The sequence below is a fragment of the Phocoena phocoena genome, chromosome 8, assembly GCF_963924675.1.
Source record: "Phocoena phocoena chromosome 8, mPhoPho1.1, whole genome shotgun sequence".
NCBI classification, from domain to species: Eukaryota; Metazoa; Chordata; class Mammalia; order Artiodactyla; family Phocoenidae; genus Phocoena; species Phocoena phocoena.
The window spans coordinates 5,556,824-5,574,249 of NC_089226.1; the positions used below are offsets into that span (position 1 = coordinate 5,556,824).

Sequence of the window (17,426 nt, forward strand, 5' to 3'; positions counted from 1 at the left end):
GGAAGAATGTATGTAAGATTATTATTATTTATTCCTTAAATGTTTGAAAGAATTCGCCAATGAATCCATTTGGGCTTGCAGTTTTCTTACAGATTCATTTTCTTTAATAGCTATAAGACTGTTTAAATCTTTTGTTTCTTGTTTCAGTTTTGATAAGTTGTGTTCTTCAGGGAATTTGTTCATTTAAACTAAATTCTCAATATATTGGAATAGAGTTGTCGGTAGTATCCTCAGAGTCTTTTTTTTTTATTTTTTAAAGTATTTATTTGGCTGTGGTGGGTCTTAGTTGCGGCAGGCAGGATCTTCGTTACCATGTGCAGAATCATCTTTGCAGCGTGTGGGATCTTTAGTTACCCATGCAAACTCTTACTTGCGGCATGTTGGGACTAGTTCCCTGACCAGGGATTGAACCCTGGGCACCCTGCATTGGGAGCGCAGTGTCTTAGCCACTGGAACACCAAGGAAGTCCCTCTCAGAATCTTTTTTAATGTCGGCAGGCTTCTAGTTATATCTCCATTTTCATTCTTTATATTTGTGTTCCTTGTTTTTTTCTCAATGTTTTTTCCTAGGCGTTCTCCATTTTATTAATCTTCCAAAGAACCAACTTTCTGGCTTTGATTTCTTCTATTATACACCTGCTTTCTATTTCATTGATTTCTTTATTAAATTTTTTTTCTTTCTACTTTTTTGAATTAATTTTCTGTTCTTTTTCTAGATTTTTATGATGGAAGCATAAATCATTTATTTTTCAACTTGTCTTATTTCAGATAATATACATTTAGAGGTGTGAATTTTGCTCCAGTTCAGTTTTATTCTACACATTTTAATGTGTTTATTTTTGTTTTTCAGATCAAAATATTTTCTAATTTCTGTTGTGATTTTGTGTATTTGACTCATGAGTTATTCAGAATTTTGTTTCTTAATTTCCAAACATTTGGGAGAATTTTTAGTTATCTTTCAGTAACTGATTTTTAAAAAAAATAAATTTATTTATTTTTGGTTGCATTGGGTCTTTGTTGCTGCACGCGGGCTTTCTCTAGTTGCGGAGAGCAGGGGCTACTCTTCGTTGTGGTGTGCAGGCTTCTCATTATGGTGGCTTCTCTTGTTGTGGAGCATGGGCTCTAGGCACGCAGGCTTCAGTAGTTGTGGCACACAAGCTCAGTAGTTGTGGCTTATGGGCTGTAGAGGGCAGGCTCAGTAGCTGTGGTGCACGGGCTTTAGTTGCTCCATGGCATGTGGGATCTTCCTGGACCAGGGCTCGAACCCGTGTCCCCTGCATTGGCAGGCGGATTCTTAACCACTGCACCACCAGTAAAGTCCCTTTCAGTAATTGATTTTTAGTGTAATGCTCTGGTGGTCACAAAACACTTCGTTCATGATTTAAATTTTTTGTATTTGTTGTGACCACTTCATGGTCTAGCATATGGTCTTTTTGTAAATGTTTTGTATGCACTTGTAAAGAATGTATATTCTGTAGTTGTTGGGTTTAATGTTTTAGCTCAGGTTGGAAAATTGGGTTGTTCAAATCTCCTATATACTTACATTTTTTTCTTTTTGCTTGCTTATTCTATCAGTTACAGAGAAACGTTTGTTAAAATCTACACCTGTAAGGTGGATATAGCTATTTTCCTTTTAGTTCTTTCAGATTTTGCCTTATGTATTTTGAAGCTGTGTTATTTGTTGCATATGGATTTTATTATTATTTTACTCTGTTGATTTGACACTTTTATCATCATGAAATGTCCCCCTTTACCTATTTTTAATTAGAATTTTTAGTCCATTTACTTTTTTATTGAGATACAATTTACATGCCATAAAATTCATTCTTTTAAAGTATATGATTATGTGGTTGTTAGTATATTTTCAGACTTACACAAACACCACCACTATCTAATTCTTGAACGTTTCAGAAAGAAATCTCTTATTCATTGGTAGCAACTCTCCATTTGGTCCTCCATCAAGCCCCTGGTAACCACCAGTATACTTCCTGTCTCTGTGAATTTGATTATTCTAGATATTTTGTACATATGGAATCATACAATCTGTGGTCTTTTGTGTGTGACTTCTTTCATTAAGCATAATGCTTTTACTCTTCATCCATGTGGTAACATGGATTAGCACTTCGTTCTTTTTTTAATGGCCAAATATCATTTTATTGTATGAATCTGGTAAATTTTTTGGTTCATTTTTCAGTTGATGCTTGTTTCTACTTTTTGGCTATTATGAATACTATTGCTATGCATATTCATGTAAAAGTTCTTGGTGGACATACGCTTTTATTTCTCTTGGTTAAATACCTAGGAGTGGAATTGATGGCTCATACAGTTTTTCTATGTTTAACATCTTGAGAAACTGCCAAACTGTTTTCTGTAGTGACTGTGCCATTTAAATTCCTGCCAGTAATGAATGAGGGTTACAGTTTCTACACGTGCTTGCTAACTAGTCCAGTCGTCTTAAAAATTATTAATAATATCCTTGGACTGAAGTTTACCATCTTGATATTTATTTATTTGCCTTGTTTGTTCTTTGTGCCTTTATTCTTCCTTTACTGCTTTCTTTGGGATTAATCAAGTATGTTTTATTTTTCAAATTTTTCTCCTCTATTAGCTTTTTAGTTGTACATTTATTATTCTTTTAGTGGTTACCATAGGGATTGTAACATATATCTTTGGAATGTTGCATTCTTCTCTAAAATAGGATTTATTTCACTTCCCAACCAATAGAGGATTCTTAAACTGTTTGGCTGCATGTACCCCTCCTATCCTTTGTGCTTTTTTATGTCTATTATGAACCTCGTAGGACATTATTTTTGTGTTTACATCTGCTTTTACATCAATATTTACTTACGTTTCCCCACTTTTTGTGCTCATCATGCATTTCTGTAGATCTGGATCAGTTTCTTTTGGTTGGAAGAACTCTACTATTTCTTTTATTGAAAGTCTTCTGATAATAAATTCTTTCAGCTTTTGTTTGAAAATAAGTTATTTTACCTGATTTATTAGTGGATAGTTTTGTGAGGCAGAGGGTTCTATGTTGGTAGTATTTTCCCTTTTACTATGCTGAAGATTTATGCTATTATCGTTTCCATTGAAATGTCCTCACATTGTTATCATTGCTCCTTTGAAATCAATTTGTCTTTTATTTTCTGGCTGCTTTTAAGAATTTCTCTTAATTTTTTTATAGCAGTTTGAGTGTAATATAGGTGTTTATTTTTTAAAATCCTGCTTGAGATTTGTAAGATTCGTTTGATCTGTAGTTTGATGACTGTCATCAGTTTTGAGAATTTTCAGCCTTTATTTTTAAAATATTGCTTTTGTTTCTTTTTTAAATTCATGTGTCTTATCTCTGAGTTGTGAATTTAGACATATTTGAGACCTTTTTTACATATTTTATGCTGTTTTATGTATTTCTGTCACTTTTTTCTTAATGTGCTTCCATGTGGATATTTTATACTGAACTGTCTTCCAGTTCACTAATCCTCTCTTTAGTCATGTTCATTGTTCTATTAAACTGATCCAATGAGTTCTTAATTTCAGATATGGTATTTTTCAGTTTTAGGATGAACATTTTGTTGTTTTCCATAGATTCCAATTTTCTGTTGAAATTCTTCATCTTTTCATCTATTTCTTTCATTTTATTGAACATTAATGATAAATGTTTTTAACAACTTGATAAAAATGTAGCTGAATTTTTCTTATCAAGTTGTATATTACTCTTCTCTCTCTGCTTTGTCCTAGGCAAGTAATTGTTTGTAATTCATCTCATCTTGGAGATTCTTGTTTTATGTTAGAGTTTAGGCTAGTTGGTTGCCTGGAGACCTCAGTTTTCTGATGGATCCAAAAGAAGTCATGCTTTCATAGATTATCTGCTTCTTCCTCTTGTTAGGCTGGGAGTGATGCTCTTTACAGCTTTCTGCATTGTAAACAGAAGCCAGAAATCCATGATAGCAATTTTAAAGTCCTTTTCTGATAATTCTAAAATCTGAATGAAATGTGAGTCTTTTTCTGTTTTGACAATTTATTCCCAATGTTTATTCATTTGTTCCTGTTTATTATTATTATTATTAATTTTGGGGGCATCCCTTGTTATGTTTATTGGATGCCACACAAGGTGGATGAGAAATTTGCAGAGGGTCTATAGGATGTTATTTTCCTCTGAGGACAGTTAATTTTTCTTCGGGCAGTTCTGATCATGTCAGGCCTTGTTTTTAAACTCAGTTAGAGCTTGTTTATTGCTATTTTGACCGTACTCCCAAGGCATGACTGTTCTGGAGTCTTAGTTGAGAGCCCAGCGTTTTTCTTTTCAGTACTCCTCTATCTTGGCAGTGCTTGCCTGCCAATCTCCATCTCCTCAGCATGGCTGGGCTGTTGAAATATCTGCTTGGCTTTTTGTTGCCCATCAGCTGTTTTTTGATAGTTTTTTTTGGCATCTTGTCCTATATACTTATGTAAGCTTAGGAATCAGTTAACAGTTTGAGGGGAATTTTCATGTAGATTTTTAGGCTCCTTCTATATATATCTTTTGGGGGACATTTTTCACTCTGGAGCCTCCTCTGCTTTGGCAACCCCAGTCTCCAGGCTCTGCCTTCTCAGCCCAGTTAAGGTACAGCAGTGTGCTTGGGCTCTATTTGCCATCATTGGTCTAGAAAATCTCTTATACCAAAGAATGATTAAATGTGGAATTTGCTTCATGGGCTCCCCTGCTCTCCAAGGATGTAGCCCCAGAAATCCTACCTGTCAAGCTTGCTTTCCTGTGCTTTCAGGCAAGTCGTTTTATATGTTTTTTTTCAGCATTCATAGTTGTTCTTGAGAATGCTAGTGCAATACACTATGTTCCATAAATTGGAACCAGAAGTGCCATATCTCTTATTTTGCATGTTCACTAATGCTTAGCAGAGTTCTATAAATATTGATGGCTGTTGCAAATCTTTTCAAGGTTCCAACTGTGTTGAACAGATAAAATCAGTCCTTATATAATAATTACCATAGAATAAAGGATAACTAGTTATAAACCTTAGTTTTATCTCCTGGAATAAAAGCAGGTATTGATACATCAGGAAAGAGCTCTGAAAGCAGAGCAGAAATGGAGGGCCAGTACTAGCCACTAAAACTCTTTTAACTGAACTTCAAATCTGGTATGATTATCTGTTCTTTGAATTGTGGTCATTGGAAAGCTGTCCTAGAAACAGGAACTCTTCTCACAGTCTTTCATGTTTTGATCTCTAGGAAGATGAAGTCCTCAGGACATTCTGAAGAGGATGATTTTGTTCCAGAACTACACAGAAACGTTCACCCTCGAGAGCGGCCTGATTGGGAAGAAACACTTAGTGCAATGGTAAATCAGTTTTATGCATATGTATATATGTTTATTTTACTTACATAAAGAAAAGGAACTGAGGAAGCATTACTCACATAAAAAAATTTTTGTTGTTTTGCTCATTTGTTCAGGAAATATCTGTTGAGAGAATTATCTATTCAAGGCACTGTTTTAGACTCTCTGGGCAGAGCTGTGAATAAAACACACACATTTCCTGCCTTTGTAGCTTATATTTTAATGAGATAGGAAGAGAAGCAAATAATTAAATATATAATATGTCATGTGCCATTGTAGAAAATTAATGCAGAGTGGTGGGGTTACAGAGTGGGAGAAGAGAGTGTGAAAGAATAGTTGCTAGTTATATAGGATGGACACAGATGGCCTCTGGGAGAAGTTGAGATTTGAGCAGACACCAGAGGGATGTGAGGGAGTGTGTTTATCTGGGAACAGATCATTTTAGGCAGTGAAAGAACAAGTTAAAGGCTGTAGCATAGAAATAAAAAGCAAGTTGGAAAAAAAACACAAGTAGGACATGTGGCTGAAACTGAGCTGGGAAAAGTAGAGGAGATGAGGTCAGAGAAGTGGTTTGTTGTACTCCATTATAAGGACTTTGGTTTTTTATGCTGAGTGAGCTGGGAAACCATTGGAGGATTTTTAGCCAAGAAGTGACATGATCTGGCTTAAAACTTTAAAGGAAGTCTCTGGTCTCTGTGAATAGGCTAAAGAGGGAGGCAAAAAGAGGAAATAAGGAGACCAGTTAGAAGGTTACTGTATTAGATGGACAGTGATGGTAGCTTGAACCAGGATGGTAGATGGGGAAAATGGTTCGATTCTGGATGTAGTTCTACAGATAAAGCCAAGCATTTTTACTCATGAATGGGACAGAGAGAGTAAGATAGAGATGTCAAGGATGAGTTCAAGTTCTTTGGCTGATCAGCCTGAAGAATGGAGTTGATGTTCACTGAGATACTGGAAAAGCAGTTCTTGTTTGTTGGGAGTTAGGTGGGAAAATCCTGTGCAGTGTAGTTTTTCCACATAAGTTTGAGATAGTCATTTAATCTATTATAACTTTTATAGCTTTTTGTAATTCAGATCTGTTAATGAGAACAATTAAATTTGTTTTGCAGAGAATAACATTTTACTTAATTGGAGTTAAAAGTTAGTGATTCTTGTCAAAATTTGAATGCAAATGTTCATTTGTCAATGCAGGTTTGTAATGAGATTTTACATATTTCAGTTTTGAAAATGGCTTTTCCCTCAGGTACTGCCAAATATATCAATTTATGAGCATATGATTTTAACTGAGCATATTTGTTGCTTAGAAGGTGTTTATGGAATTCTGTTTCTTCTCTTGATACTTTCCTTTTAGCATAACATTACATTGCAAATTTCTATGCTGAGGAGATGTGAAGTAGTCTCATGGAAGACAAACATGCCCCACACCCCTATTGAATCAAGTAATCCCTGGAGGTGCCAGCATGCCAGTGAAAGCATATTCAATAAATTCTTTTGCTTATTTAGAAATCTTTCACAGTTTTCCCATGTATTTTGATAACCTGCAATAAGTCTACATTGAATTTATCAATGGGAAGAAAGGCGGTATTTGTTATGTGGTGGTTTGTTTACTCTGTATTAAAATGTCATATGACGCGTAACATAGAAAGTTACCGAATTCTGTTTTCCGGAGTTCACATTGATTTGTTTATGGAAATTACCATTTGTATCATATGTTCTTAGCATCTTTTATTATTATATTGGTACTCTAATTTCTTTATTTGTAAACTTTTTTTTAAATTAATTTAATTTTATTTTATTTTTGGCTGTGTTGGGTCTTTGCTGCTGCACGCAGGCTTTTCTCTAGTTGTGGCGAGCGGGGGCTACTCATCGTTGTGGTGCGTGGGCTTCTCATTGCAGCGGCTTCTCTTGTAGAACACGGGCTCTAGGTGCGTGGGCTTCAGTAGTTGTGGCACGTGGGCTCAGTAGTTGTGGCTCACAGGCTCTAGAGTGCAGGCTCAGTAGTTGTGGCGCACGGGCTTAGTTGCTCCACGGCATGTGGAATCTTCCCGGACCAGGGCTCGAACCCGTGTCCCCTGCATTGGCAGGCAGATTCTTAGCCACTGAGCCACCAGGGAAGCCCTATGTGTAAACTTCTTGAAGGCAAGTGCTATGATTCTATTTTTTGAAAAAATCATTACACTCAATAAATAGTACATTGCAAGGTTGCAAAAAGTGTACAACGAATGATGAAAAGGATATAAATGAGATTAGAGCTGCTGTTTTACTACACTTTCTCTAGAAAATTATACTGATTTTAATGAGGAAGTAAGAGTAAAGAAAGTTTGGGACCTTTTTCTCTTTCAATAATAATATGTGTGAAATATTACGTTGAGAATGAAGTTTATTAAGAGAAACCTTTATAAAATGTTTTTCCAAAACAATTCCATTTATTTAATTTTTTAATAGTTTTCGAAATAAAAGGGCTTAAGTGTTGAACTTTTATCGATTTGTGTGGTGTGGCCAGAATATTAGTTTTTTTTTTTTTTTTTGCGGTACGTGGGCCTCTCACTGCTGTGGTCTCTCCCGTTGCGGAGCACAGGCTCTGGATGCGCAGGCTCAGCGGCCATGGCTCACGGGCTCAGCTGCTCCGTGGCATGTGGGATCTTCCCGGATTGGCACACGAACCTGTGTCCCCTGCATCAGCAGGCGGACTGTCAACCACTGCGCCACCAGGGAAGCCAGAATATTAGTTTTTTAATACATATCTAAAAGAATGTCAGAAATTTCTGAATTGTTAAGAATTTTAAAAAGTTTGTAAACAATCATTTTTAAATTGAGATATAATTGATTGTAACATTATATTAGTTTCAGATGTACAATATAATGTTTTAGTATATGTGTATATTGTGAAATGTTCACCACAATAAGTCTAGGTAACGTCCATTACCACACATAGCTGCAGATTTTTTTTCTTGTGATGAGAATTTCTAAAATTTACTCACTTAGCAACTTACAAATATACAACTCTGTAAATATTGTATATTTACTATAGTAACCATGCTGTACTTTATGTCCCAGGACTTACTTATTTTATAGCTGGAAGTTTGTACTTTTTGACCACCTGAACCCATTTCGCTCACCCATCTTTGGCAACCACCAGTCTGTTCTCTGTATCTTTGAGTTCAATTTAATTAATTAATTAATTAATTATATATTTTTAAAGCTTCCACATATAAGTGAGATCATATGGTATTAGTCTTTCTGTTTTTCACTTATTTCACTTAGCATAGTGCCCTCAAGGTCCATTTATATTGTAACAAATAGCAAGATTTCTTTCTTTTTAATGGCTGAATAATATTCCTTTGTGTATATATACCACATTTTCTTTATCCGTTCATCAATCAATGAATACTTAGGTTGCTTTCATTTTTTGGCCAGTGTAAATAATGCTGTAATTAACAGTCGAATTCGTGTGTTCATTTTCTTCAGATAAATACCCAGAAATGGAATTGCTGGATCATATGGTAACTCTGATTTTCATTTTTTTGAGGAACCTCCATAATGTTTTCTGAAGTGGCTGCACCATTTATATTTACAATACCAGTGCACAAGGGTACTATTTCTCTTTTCTCCACATCCTTGCTGTTACTTATTTTTTATCTTTTTGATAATAGCTATTCTAACAGGTATGAAGTGATAACCCATTGTGGGTTTGTTTTGCATTTCCGTGATGATTAGTGATATTGAGCACCCTTTCATGTACATGTTAGCCATTTGTATGTCTTCTCTGGAAAAATGTCTATTCAGAGCCTCTGCTCAGTTTTTTAATTGGATATTTTTTTCTTTTTGCTATTGAGTTGTGTGAGTTCTTTTATATTTTGAATATTAATCCCTTACTAGATATATGATTTGCAAAAATTTTCTCCCATTTTCTTTCTCTTTCTTCCCATGAAAGGTTACCTTTTCATTTGGTTGATGGTTTCCTTTGCTGTGTAGAACTTCTCAGTTTGATATAGTCTCACCTGTCTGTTTTATGCTTTTGTTGCTTTTGCTTTTATTGTCAAATGCAAAAAGTCATCTCCAGGACTGATGTCAAGGAGCTTAACTACCTATGTATTTTCCTAGGAGTTTAATGGCTTCACGTTATTATGCTCAAGTCTTTAATCCTTTTTGAGTTAGTTTTTGTGTGTGGTGTAAGATAGTGGTTCAGTTTTGTTCTTTTGCATGTGGCTGTCCAGTTTTCCCAACACCATTTATGAAGAGACTGTCCTTTTCCCATTGTATATTCTTGGCTTCTTTGTCATAAATTTATTGACAGTATAGAAGTGGACTGATTTTTGGGCTGTATGTTTCCATTCATCTATGTGTCTGTTTTTATGCCAGTATCATACTGTTTGGACTACTATAGCTTTGTAATATAGTTTGAAAGCAGGAAGTATTATGCTTCCAGCTTTGTTCTTCTTTCTCAAGATTACTTTGACTATTCCATGTCTTTTATGGTTCCATATAAATTTTAGAATTGTTTCATTTCTGTGAAAAATGCCATTGGAATGTTGGTTTTGCATTGAATTCAATTGAATTGAATCTGCAGATTGCTTTGGGTAAAATGAACATTTTAACAGTATTAATTCTTCCAATCCATGGGTATGGAACATCCTTCTATTTGTATCTTTTTTACGTTCTTTTATCAGTGTCTTATAGTTTTCAATGTTCAGGTCTTTCACTTCCTTCGTTAAGTCAATTTCTGGGTATTTTATTCTTTTTATTCAATTTGTTGAATCTCAATTGTAAATGAGATTGTTTTCTTAATTTCTTTTTCTGATAGTTCAGTTCACTATTTGTTTACAGAAATGGAACTAATTTTTGTATAATGATTTTGTATTCTGAAGCTTTACCAAATTTATTAGTTCTCACAGTTATTTTTTTGGTGGAGTTCTTAGGGTTTTCTTTGTATAATATCATGTCATCTGTAAATAGTGATAGTAACACTATCACTTTCCAATTTGGATACCTTTTATTTCTTTCTCTTGCCTAATTGCTCTGGCTAGGACTTCCAATACTGTGTTAAATAGATGTGGCAAGAGTGGGCATCCTTGTCTTGCTCCTGGTCTTAGGGGAAAAGCTTCCACCTTTTCATTGTTGAGTATGATGTTATTTGTGGCTGTATCAGATATAGCCTTTATTATGTTGAGGTACAGTCCCTCTATACCTGGTTTGTTGAGAGTTTTTATCATAAGTGGACGTTGAATTTTGTCAGATGCTTTTTCTGCATCTGTTGAGATGATCATATGATTTTTATCCTTCATTTTGTTCATGTGGTGTATCATGTTGATTGATTTGCAGATGTTGAACCAGATTTGTATCCCTGGATGAAATCCCACTTGATCATGGATGTATGATCCTTTTGATGTTTTGCTGAATTTGGTTTGCTAATATTTTTTTGAGGATTTTTGTATCAATGTTTACCAGGGATATTGGCCTGTAATTTTCTTATCTTGTTGCATCCTTGCCTGGCTTTGGTATCAGTGTAATTCTGGACTTTTAAAATGAGTTTGGAAGAGTTTCCTCTTTTATTTTTTGGAAGAGTTTGACAAGAATTGGTATTAATTCTTCTTTCAGTCTTTGGTAGAATTCACTGGTTAAGCCACCTGGTTCTGGACTTCAGTTGATTGGGAGCTTTTTAATTACTCATTTAATCTCCTTACTGGTAATTGGTCTGTACTACATAGTCATTTTTAAGTCAAAACAGCAACAACAGTAAACCCTAAAAGAGGGCTCTATCCTTTTGTGATTTATGGCTTATGATTTATTTATTACTCTTCATAAATGTATAGCTAAAACTAAGTTTTTTAAGAAATCTAATAAAAAGCTATATAATTTTTCTAAATTACTAAATTGAAATATTTATTTGAAGTTATTTAACAATGATATCATTTAGGAAATAAATATTAGGATCTTAAAAAAATAATATTAAACACCTGAAGAGAGAGAGAATCTTTCACCAGTTTTGAATATTTTAACTAAAATCACCTTAATTGTCATACTTCTTAGTGTTTTTCCATTCACTTTATTTTTAGTATTGATCACTGCAAAATTCTCAAAATGGAGCCTGTTAATTCTTGAATTTTTTTGTTAGGAACAGTTTCAGTTGCTTTTTCTACCATTAAAATAAATGTGTTCAAGGCTCAGTGCTACAGCAGGTCATGTTGTAGCAAATGAAGTTATTATTGATAAAATAAAGTCAATGGTCCTGGCTGAAAATGCTCACACATGTGCTAACAACCAGAATCAGGAAAATTAAAACCAGTTACAAATTTTGAACTCCCAAAATACCAAAAAATTGAAAAAGGAAGACAGAAAGTTAATGCCCAGTGTTGTCAACACTGTGTGCTCAGGCACATGCTGTCCCCCTCCTCTGCCTTCTCCCTCTGCAGCAACAAGCGGGTGCTGGAGCGTGCTCTCTCTCGCGCTCTCCCTTTCTTTCTTTCTCCCTCTCTCCCTCTCTCTCTCTCTCTCTCTCTCTGTCTCTCACACACACACACACACACACTCATGCACACACAGAAATTCACACTTCGCACATCACAGTCACACCCACTCACTCCTGAAGGTTTGGTCTTTTCCTGTCTCTCTTCTTCCTACCTGCTAAATGTAGGTATTCACAGGGGTCTGTACTTTGTCTCTTTATGTTTATTTCTTGCTAGTTCTTTACTGTTCCTGTAGATTGTACTGTCATCTCTGTACAGATGACTGCCATGTCCATAGCTCTAGCCCTGTAAGAGTTCATTCCCTACATGAAGGTCCTGTAGAAACCATGGGCTACACATTTTCACTAAATCCTGTCTTTCCTCTCCCTGAAATGAGTTGTTTCTTTTTAACATTAGTTTATGTTAATAACGCTAACTTTATTCCAGTCCCCTAGGTTCAAAACCTTGCATTTGTTATAAATGGTTTCATTTCATTTTTCTTAAAAGCAAAAGCTTGATCATTTTTGATCCAGTCACAGTGACCTCCTTACTTTTTCTCAAATAGGCCAAACATTCCCCTCCTTTGGGGCCTTATATTTGTGTTCTCTGCTCCTGGAAAGTGCTCTTCCTACACAATCTGCAAAGATTGCTCTCGCTCCGCCTTCAGACCTTTCTTCAGATGTTACACTTCAGCACACTTCAGTGCTGCCTTTACTTGCCACCTTAGGTGAAGTAATAACCCTATCCTCCTCTCTCTTTCTTTCTTACTCTGTTTTAATTTTCTTCGTAGTACTTGCAAATCCTGAATATTTGTATGATTATTGTCTTTCTTTTCCCTTAGAGTGTAAGCTCCTTGAGTATGAGGACTTCATCACTATTGTTTACTGTTTTAGCACCCTTGGCTGGCATAGTAAATTCTCAGTAAATATTTTTTGAATGAATGAAATTGTCATTCTCTGGACAAATTGAACTATTTGTTTCTCCTTGGAAAATGCCCTGAATTTTCCTACATTTTTATATCATTTCTCAGATATTAATATGAATTCTTTTTTCTTTTCCTTTCTTCTCTTCTTTTTTTCTTTTTTCCCCTTCTCTCTTTCCTTTCTTTTTTAAAACAAAAGTGAGACCATTGGTACACTTTTCTTAGACTTTTAAAAAATGCTCTTTGTGTTTGGACTTTTTCCCTCTCTATTGCCTACTTTCTTTTTTTTAAATTGAAGTATAATCGACTTACAATATTATGTTACAATATTATGTTAGTTTCAGGTATACAACACAGTGATTTGGTATCTTTATACATTATAAAATGAACACCAGGATAAATCTAGTTACCATCTGTCACCATACAAAGTCATTAACTATAGTCAACCATGCTATACATACATCCTCATGACTTATTTATTTCATAGCTGGAAGTTTGTACCTCTTAATCCGCTTCATTATTTCACTCATCCCACTACCCTCCTCTCCTCTGGTGACTACCAGTTTGTTCTGTCTGTGAGTCTATTTCTGTTCTGTTCTGTTTGTTCTTTTTTTTTTTTTGATTCCACATATAAGTGAAATCATACAGTATTTGTCTTTGTCTGTCTGACTTATTTCATTTAGCAAAATAGTCTCAAGGTCCATTCATGTTGTTGCAAATGGCAAGATTTCATTCTTGTTTATGGGTGAGTAATATTCCTCTGTGTGTGTGTGTGTGTGTGTGTGTGTGTGTGTGTGTGTGTGTGTGTGTATGTGCTTTATCCATTCATCCTATTGGTGGACACTTAGATTGCTTTTATACAGTAATGCAGTGAACATAGGGGTACATATATCTTTTGAGTTAGTCTTTTTGTTTTCTTCAAATAAATACCCAGAAGTAGGATTGCTGGATCATATGGTAGTTCTATTTTTAGTTTTTTGAGTACCCGTCATACTGTTTTCCACAGTGACTGCACCAGTTTACATTCCCACCAACAGTGCATGAGGGTACCTTCTTCTCCATGTCCTTGCGAACATTTGCGTTTCTTGTCTAATGCCTGCTTTCTAAAGAAGAATGAGGATTGATAGAGCAGCTGGATTTTTTCTTTTGGAATAAATTTGAGGAAGAGGTAATTTTGGAGGAGGTGTGTATTTTGTTTGTTGTTCCTTGGATTGATAGGTGTCCATCATATGTGGTGCTGAGACTGGTTTCTTTTACCCATCAAGCTAGGAAAACATTTGCAATTTGAATAAAAGGAAAGAAAGATACTGCAAATGCTCCTTAAATGAATATCTTTAGCTCTTTTATTACTGTGTGGTGTTTAACAGTTTACTTTTGACTGATGGCTGGATTGTAATTATAATTCATAGACACTGATAATGTTTAGCATGCTAACATAGAAAATGCAGAAGAGTGGTTTTAAAAAAAAAAGAGACCAGTAATCCGATTTCCCATAGTGGAGAGATTATTTTGGTATATTTCCTTCATGATTTCTTTTTTTTTTTAACATCTTTATTGGAGTATAATTGCTTTACAGTGGTTAGTTTCTGTATTATAACAAAGTGAATCAGTTATACATATACATATGTCCCCATATCTCTTCCCTCTTGCATCTCCCTCCCTCCTACCCTCCCTATCCCACCCCTCTAGGTGGTCACAAAGCACCGAGCTGATCTCCCTGTGCCATGCGGCTGCTTCCCACTAGCTATCTACCTTACGTTTGGTAGTGTATATATGTCCATGCCTCTCTTTCACTTTGTCCCAGCTTACCCTTCCCCCTCCCTGTATCCTCAAGTCCATTCTCTAGTAGGTCTGTGTCTTTATTCCCATCTTGCCCCTAGGTTTTTCATGACCTTTTTTTTTTTAGAGTCCATATATATGTGTTAGCATACGGTATTTGTTTTTCTCTTTCTGACTTACTTCACTGTATGACAGACTCTAGGTCCATCCACCTCACTACGAATAACTCGATTTCGTTTCTTTTTATGGCTGAGTAATATTCCATTGTATATATGTGCCATATCTTCTTTCTCCATTCATCTTTTGATGGACACTTAGGTTGCTTCCATATCCTGGCTATTGTAAATAGTGCTGCAGTGAACATTGTGGTACATGAGTCTATTCGAATTACAGTTTTCTCAGGGTATATATGCCCAGTAGTTAGAGGAAAACATAGGCAGAACACTCTGTGACATAAACCACAGCAAGATCCTTTTTGAGCCACCTCCTAGAGAAATGAAAATAAAAGCAAAAATAAACAAAGGGGACCTAGTGAAGCTTAAAAGCTTTTGCACAGCAAAGGAAACCATAAACAAGACGAAAAGACAACCCTCAGAATGGGGGAAAATATTTGCAAATGAAGCAACTGACAAAGGATTAATCTCCAAAATTTACAAGCAGCTCATGCAGCTCAATATCAAAAAAACAAACAACCCAATCCAAAAATGGGCAGAAGACCTGTATAGACATTTCTCCAAAGAAGATATACAGATTGCCAACAAGCACATGAAAGAATGCTCAACATCATTAATCATTAGAGAAATGCAAATCAAAACTACAATGAGGTATCACCTCACACTGGTCAGAATGGCCATCATCAAAAAATCTACAAACAATAAATGCTGGAGAGGGTGTAAAGAAAAGGGAACCCTCTTGCACTGTTGGTGGGAATGTAAATTGATACAGCCACTGTGGAGAACAGTATGGAGGTTCCTTAAGAAACTAAAAATAGAACTACCATACGACCCAGCAATCCCACTACTGGGCATATACCCTGAGAAAATCATAATTGAAAAAGAGTCATGAACCACAATGTTCATTGCAGCTCCTTCATGATTTCTTATAATCAAAGAGTTTTTAACTTAACATCCATATAACCATGATTTTCTTATATAAATTTCCCCAAATTGTTAGTTTCAAAGAATATTGCTTTGTTGATATATTTCACTTTCTCATCATGTCTGGGAATATGATTTGACAGTTGTAAACCGTACACCATTTTGTTTCCTTTTTTCCTCCATTTAATATAAGCTTTCTGCCTTGTTATTAAGGTGCTGCAGCAAAGAGAAAATAGAATATTCCCCATTTTACATTATGGGAAGTGTCATAGGTGAAGGAGTTGGCTGGTTTACTGGAGGGAAGAGACCTCTGGAAAAGACTGGCTGGTGGACATAGTGTAGGGACACCTGTGAAGGGGGAATACAAAACATTGCCATGGATAGGGAAAGAAATTCAGTTTTCCTCCTCATGGCAGAAAAGAGTGAGGGTCTTGAGAGCTGCAGATGGGAAATGGAACAGATTTTAGTGTGCATAGTGAAACGCAGGGTTACAAGGGAGAAGGGAGAGATGGCTCTTGCACTGAGTCACATCTGTACACCTCCCATCAGATACCTACCCCACCTGCAGAATTCGCAGTTTCTTCCAGGGCTTGCCTTCGTGTGGGGAGCATACTTCTGTGAGGGGTACTTCAGCAGAGTCTTGGGCAAGTACTGAAGTCAGTGCATTCTTTGGAGTTCTGGGAGTTCTGGAAGGCAAGAGCTTCTGAGCCTTTGCCTCACAGTCCTGGGAAGAGAGAGAGTTTTAATTGCATGAGAAGTAAAGGAGCACTTAAAGCCTGAGGTCGCTTGGGAATTTCTAGGGTCTTAAATGTCCACATTGTTAGTATTCGTTTTCTACTGCTGTGTAAGAAATTATGACAAATTTGGGGGCTGAAAACAATACCCATGTGTTATCTTAACAGTTCTGTCCGTAGAAAGTCTGGGCAAGCTGAGCTAGGTTTTCTGCTCAGGGTCTCATAAGGTTGAAATCAAGGTGTTGGCTAGGTTGGGCTCTCATCTGAAGACTGAAGAATCTGCTTCCCACATCATTCAGTTGTGGACAGAATCTAGTTCCTTGTGATTCCTTCTGGTTCCTAGGTCTGAGGTCCCGGTTTCCTTGCTGGCTGCCAGCAGGGTGTGGGGTGGCGTGAGGACTGTTTCTCCTCCTGTAGGCTGTCTGAATTCCTTCTCACTTGGTTACCTCAATCTTCAAAGCCAGCAGTTGCACTTCAAGTCCTTCTCATTCTGTAAATTGTCTTTGACTTTCGCTACCAGCTGGAGAAAACTCTGGTTTTGAAGTGCTCATGTGATTAGATTAGGCTCACCCAGATAATTTTCATACTTTAAGATCAACTGACATGAGACTTTAATTACATCTGCAAAATCTTTTCACAGCATTACCTAGGTTAATGTTTGAATAACCAGGAGGTGGGAATTTTGTCAGGGGTGGAGTTGGGGGCCCGTTTAGAATTTTTTTGCTTAACAGTGTTATATAGTTTTTCTTTGTTATTTATGCTTCATAATATGTTTAACATATGTGATAACATTAGTTGATGAAAATTACAAATATGCAAGAAATTTTAAAACCACTAACACTCCATAAAACCTATTGCTTGGAAGAAATATATGTATACAGTGTGTTGTAATTGGTATTAAATGAAAACTCTTAATAAACAAATGTAATAACTACATAATACCCTATAATACAGAATGTGTTTTGTTATTTTATTAATTAGTAGGACCTTGAGCTTGTTTTATACTCTTCACCTTGATGAATATCTTTATGGTGAACTTTGCCTTTTCTTTTTACTATTATGGGGAATTACTTAACCAAAGAGTGTGAGGATCCCTACATTACTTGTCAAGAAG

General features: G+C 35.8%; 1 protein-coding gene across 2 annotated transcripts in view; it reads left to right on the top strand.

Annotated features, from left to right (window-relative positions):
* The window catches only part of ARHGAP32 (Rho GTPase activating protein 32), a 168,781-nt gene that overhangs the window by 12,357 nt on the left and 138,998 nt on the right, over positions 1-17,426 (top strand). For both annotated transcript variants that reach the window (XM_065881482.1, XM_065881481.1), the window contains exon 2: positions 5,226-5,334. In XM_065881482.1, the coding sequence (XP_065737554.1) occupies positions 5,226-5,334 (109 nt within the window). The remainder of the gene's footprint in view (positions 1-5,225; positions 5,335-17,426) is intronic.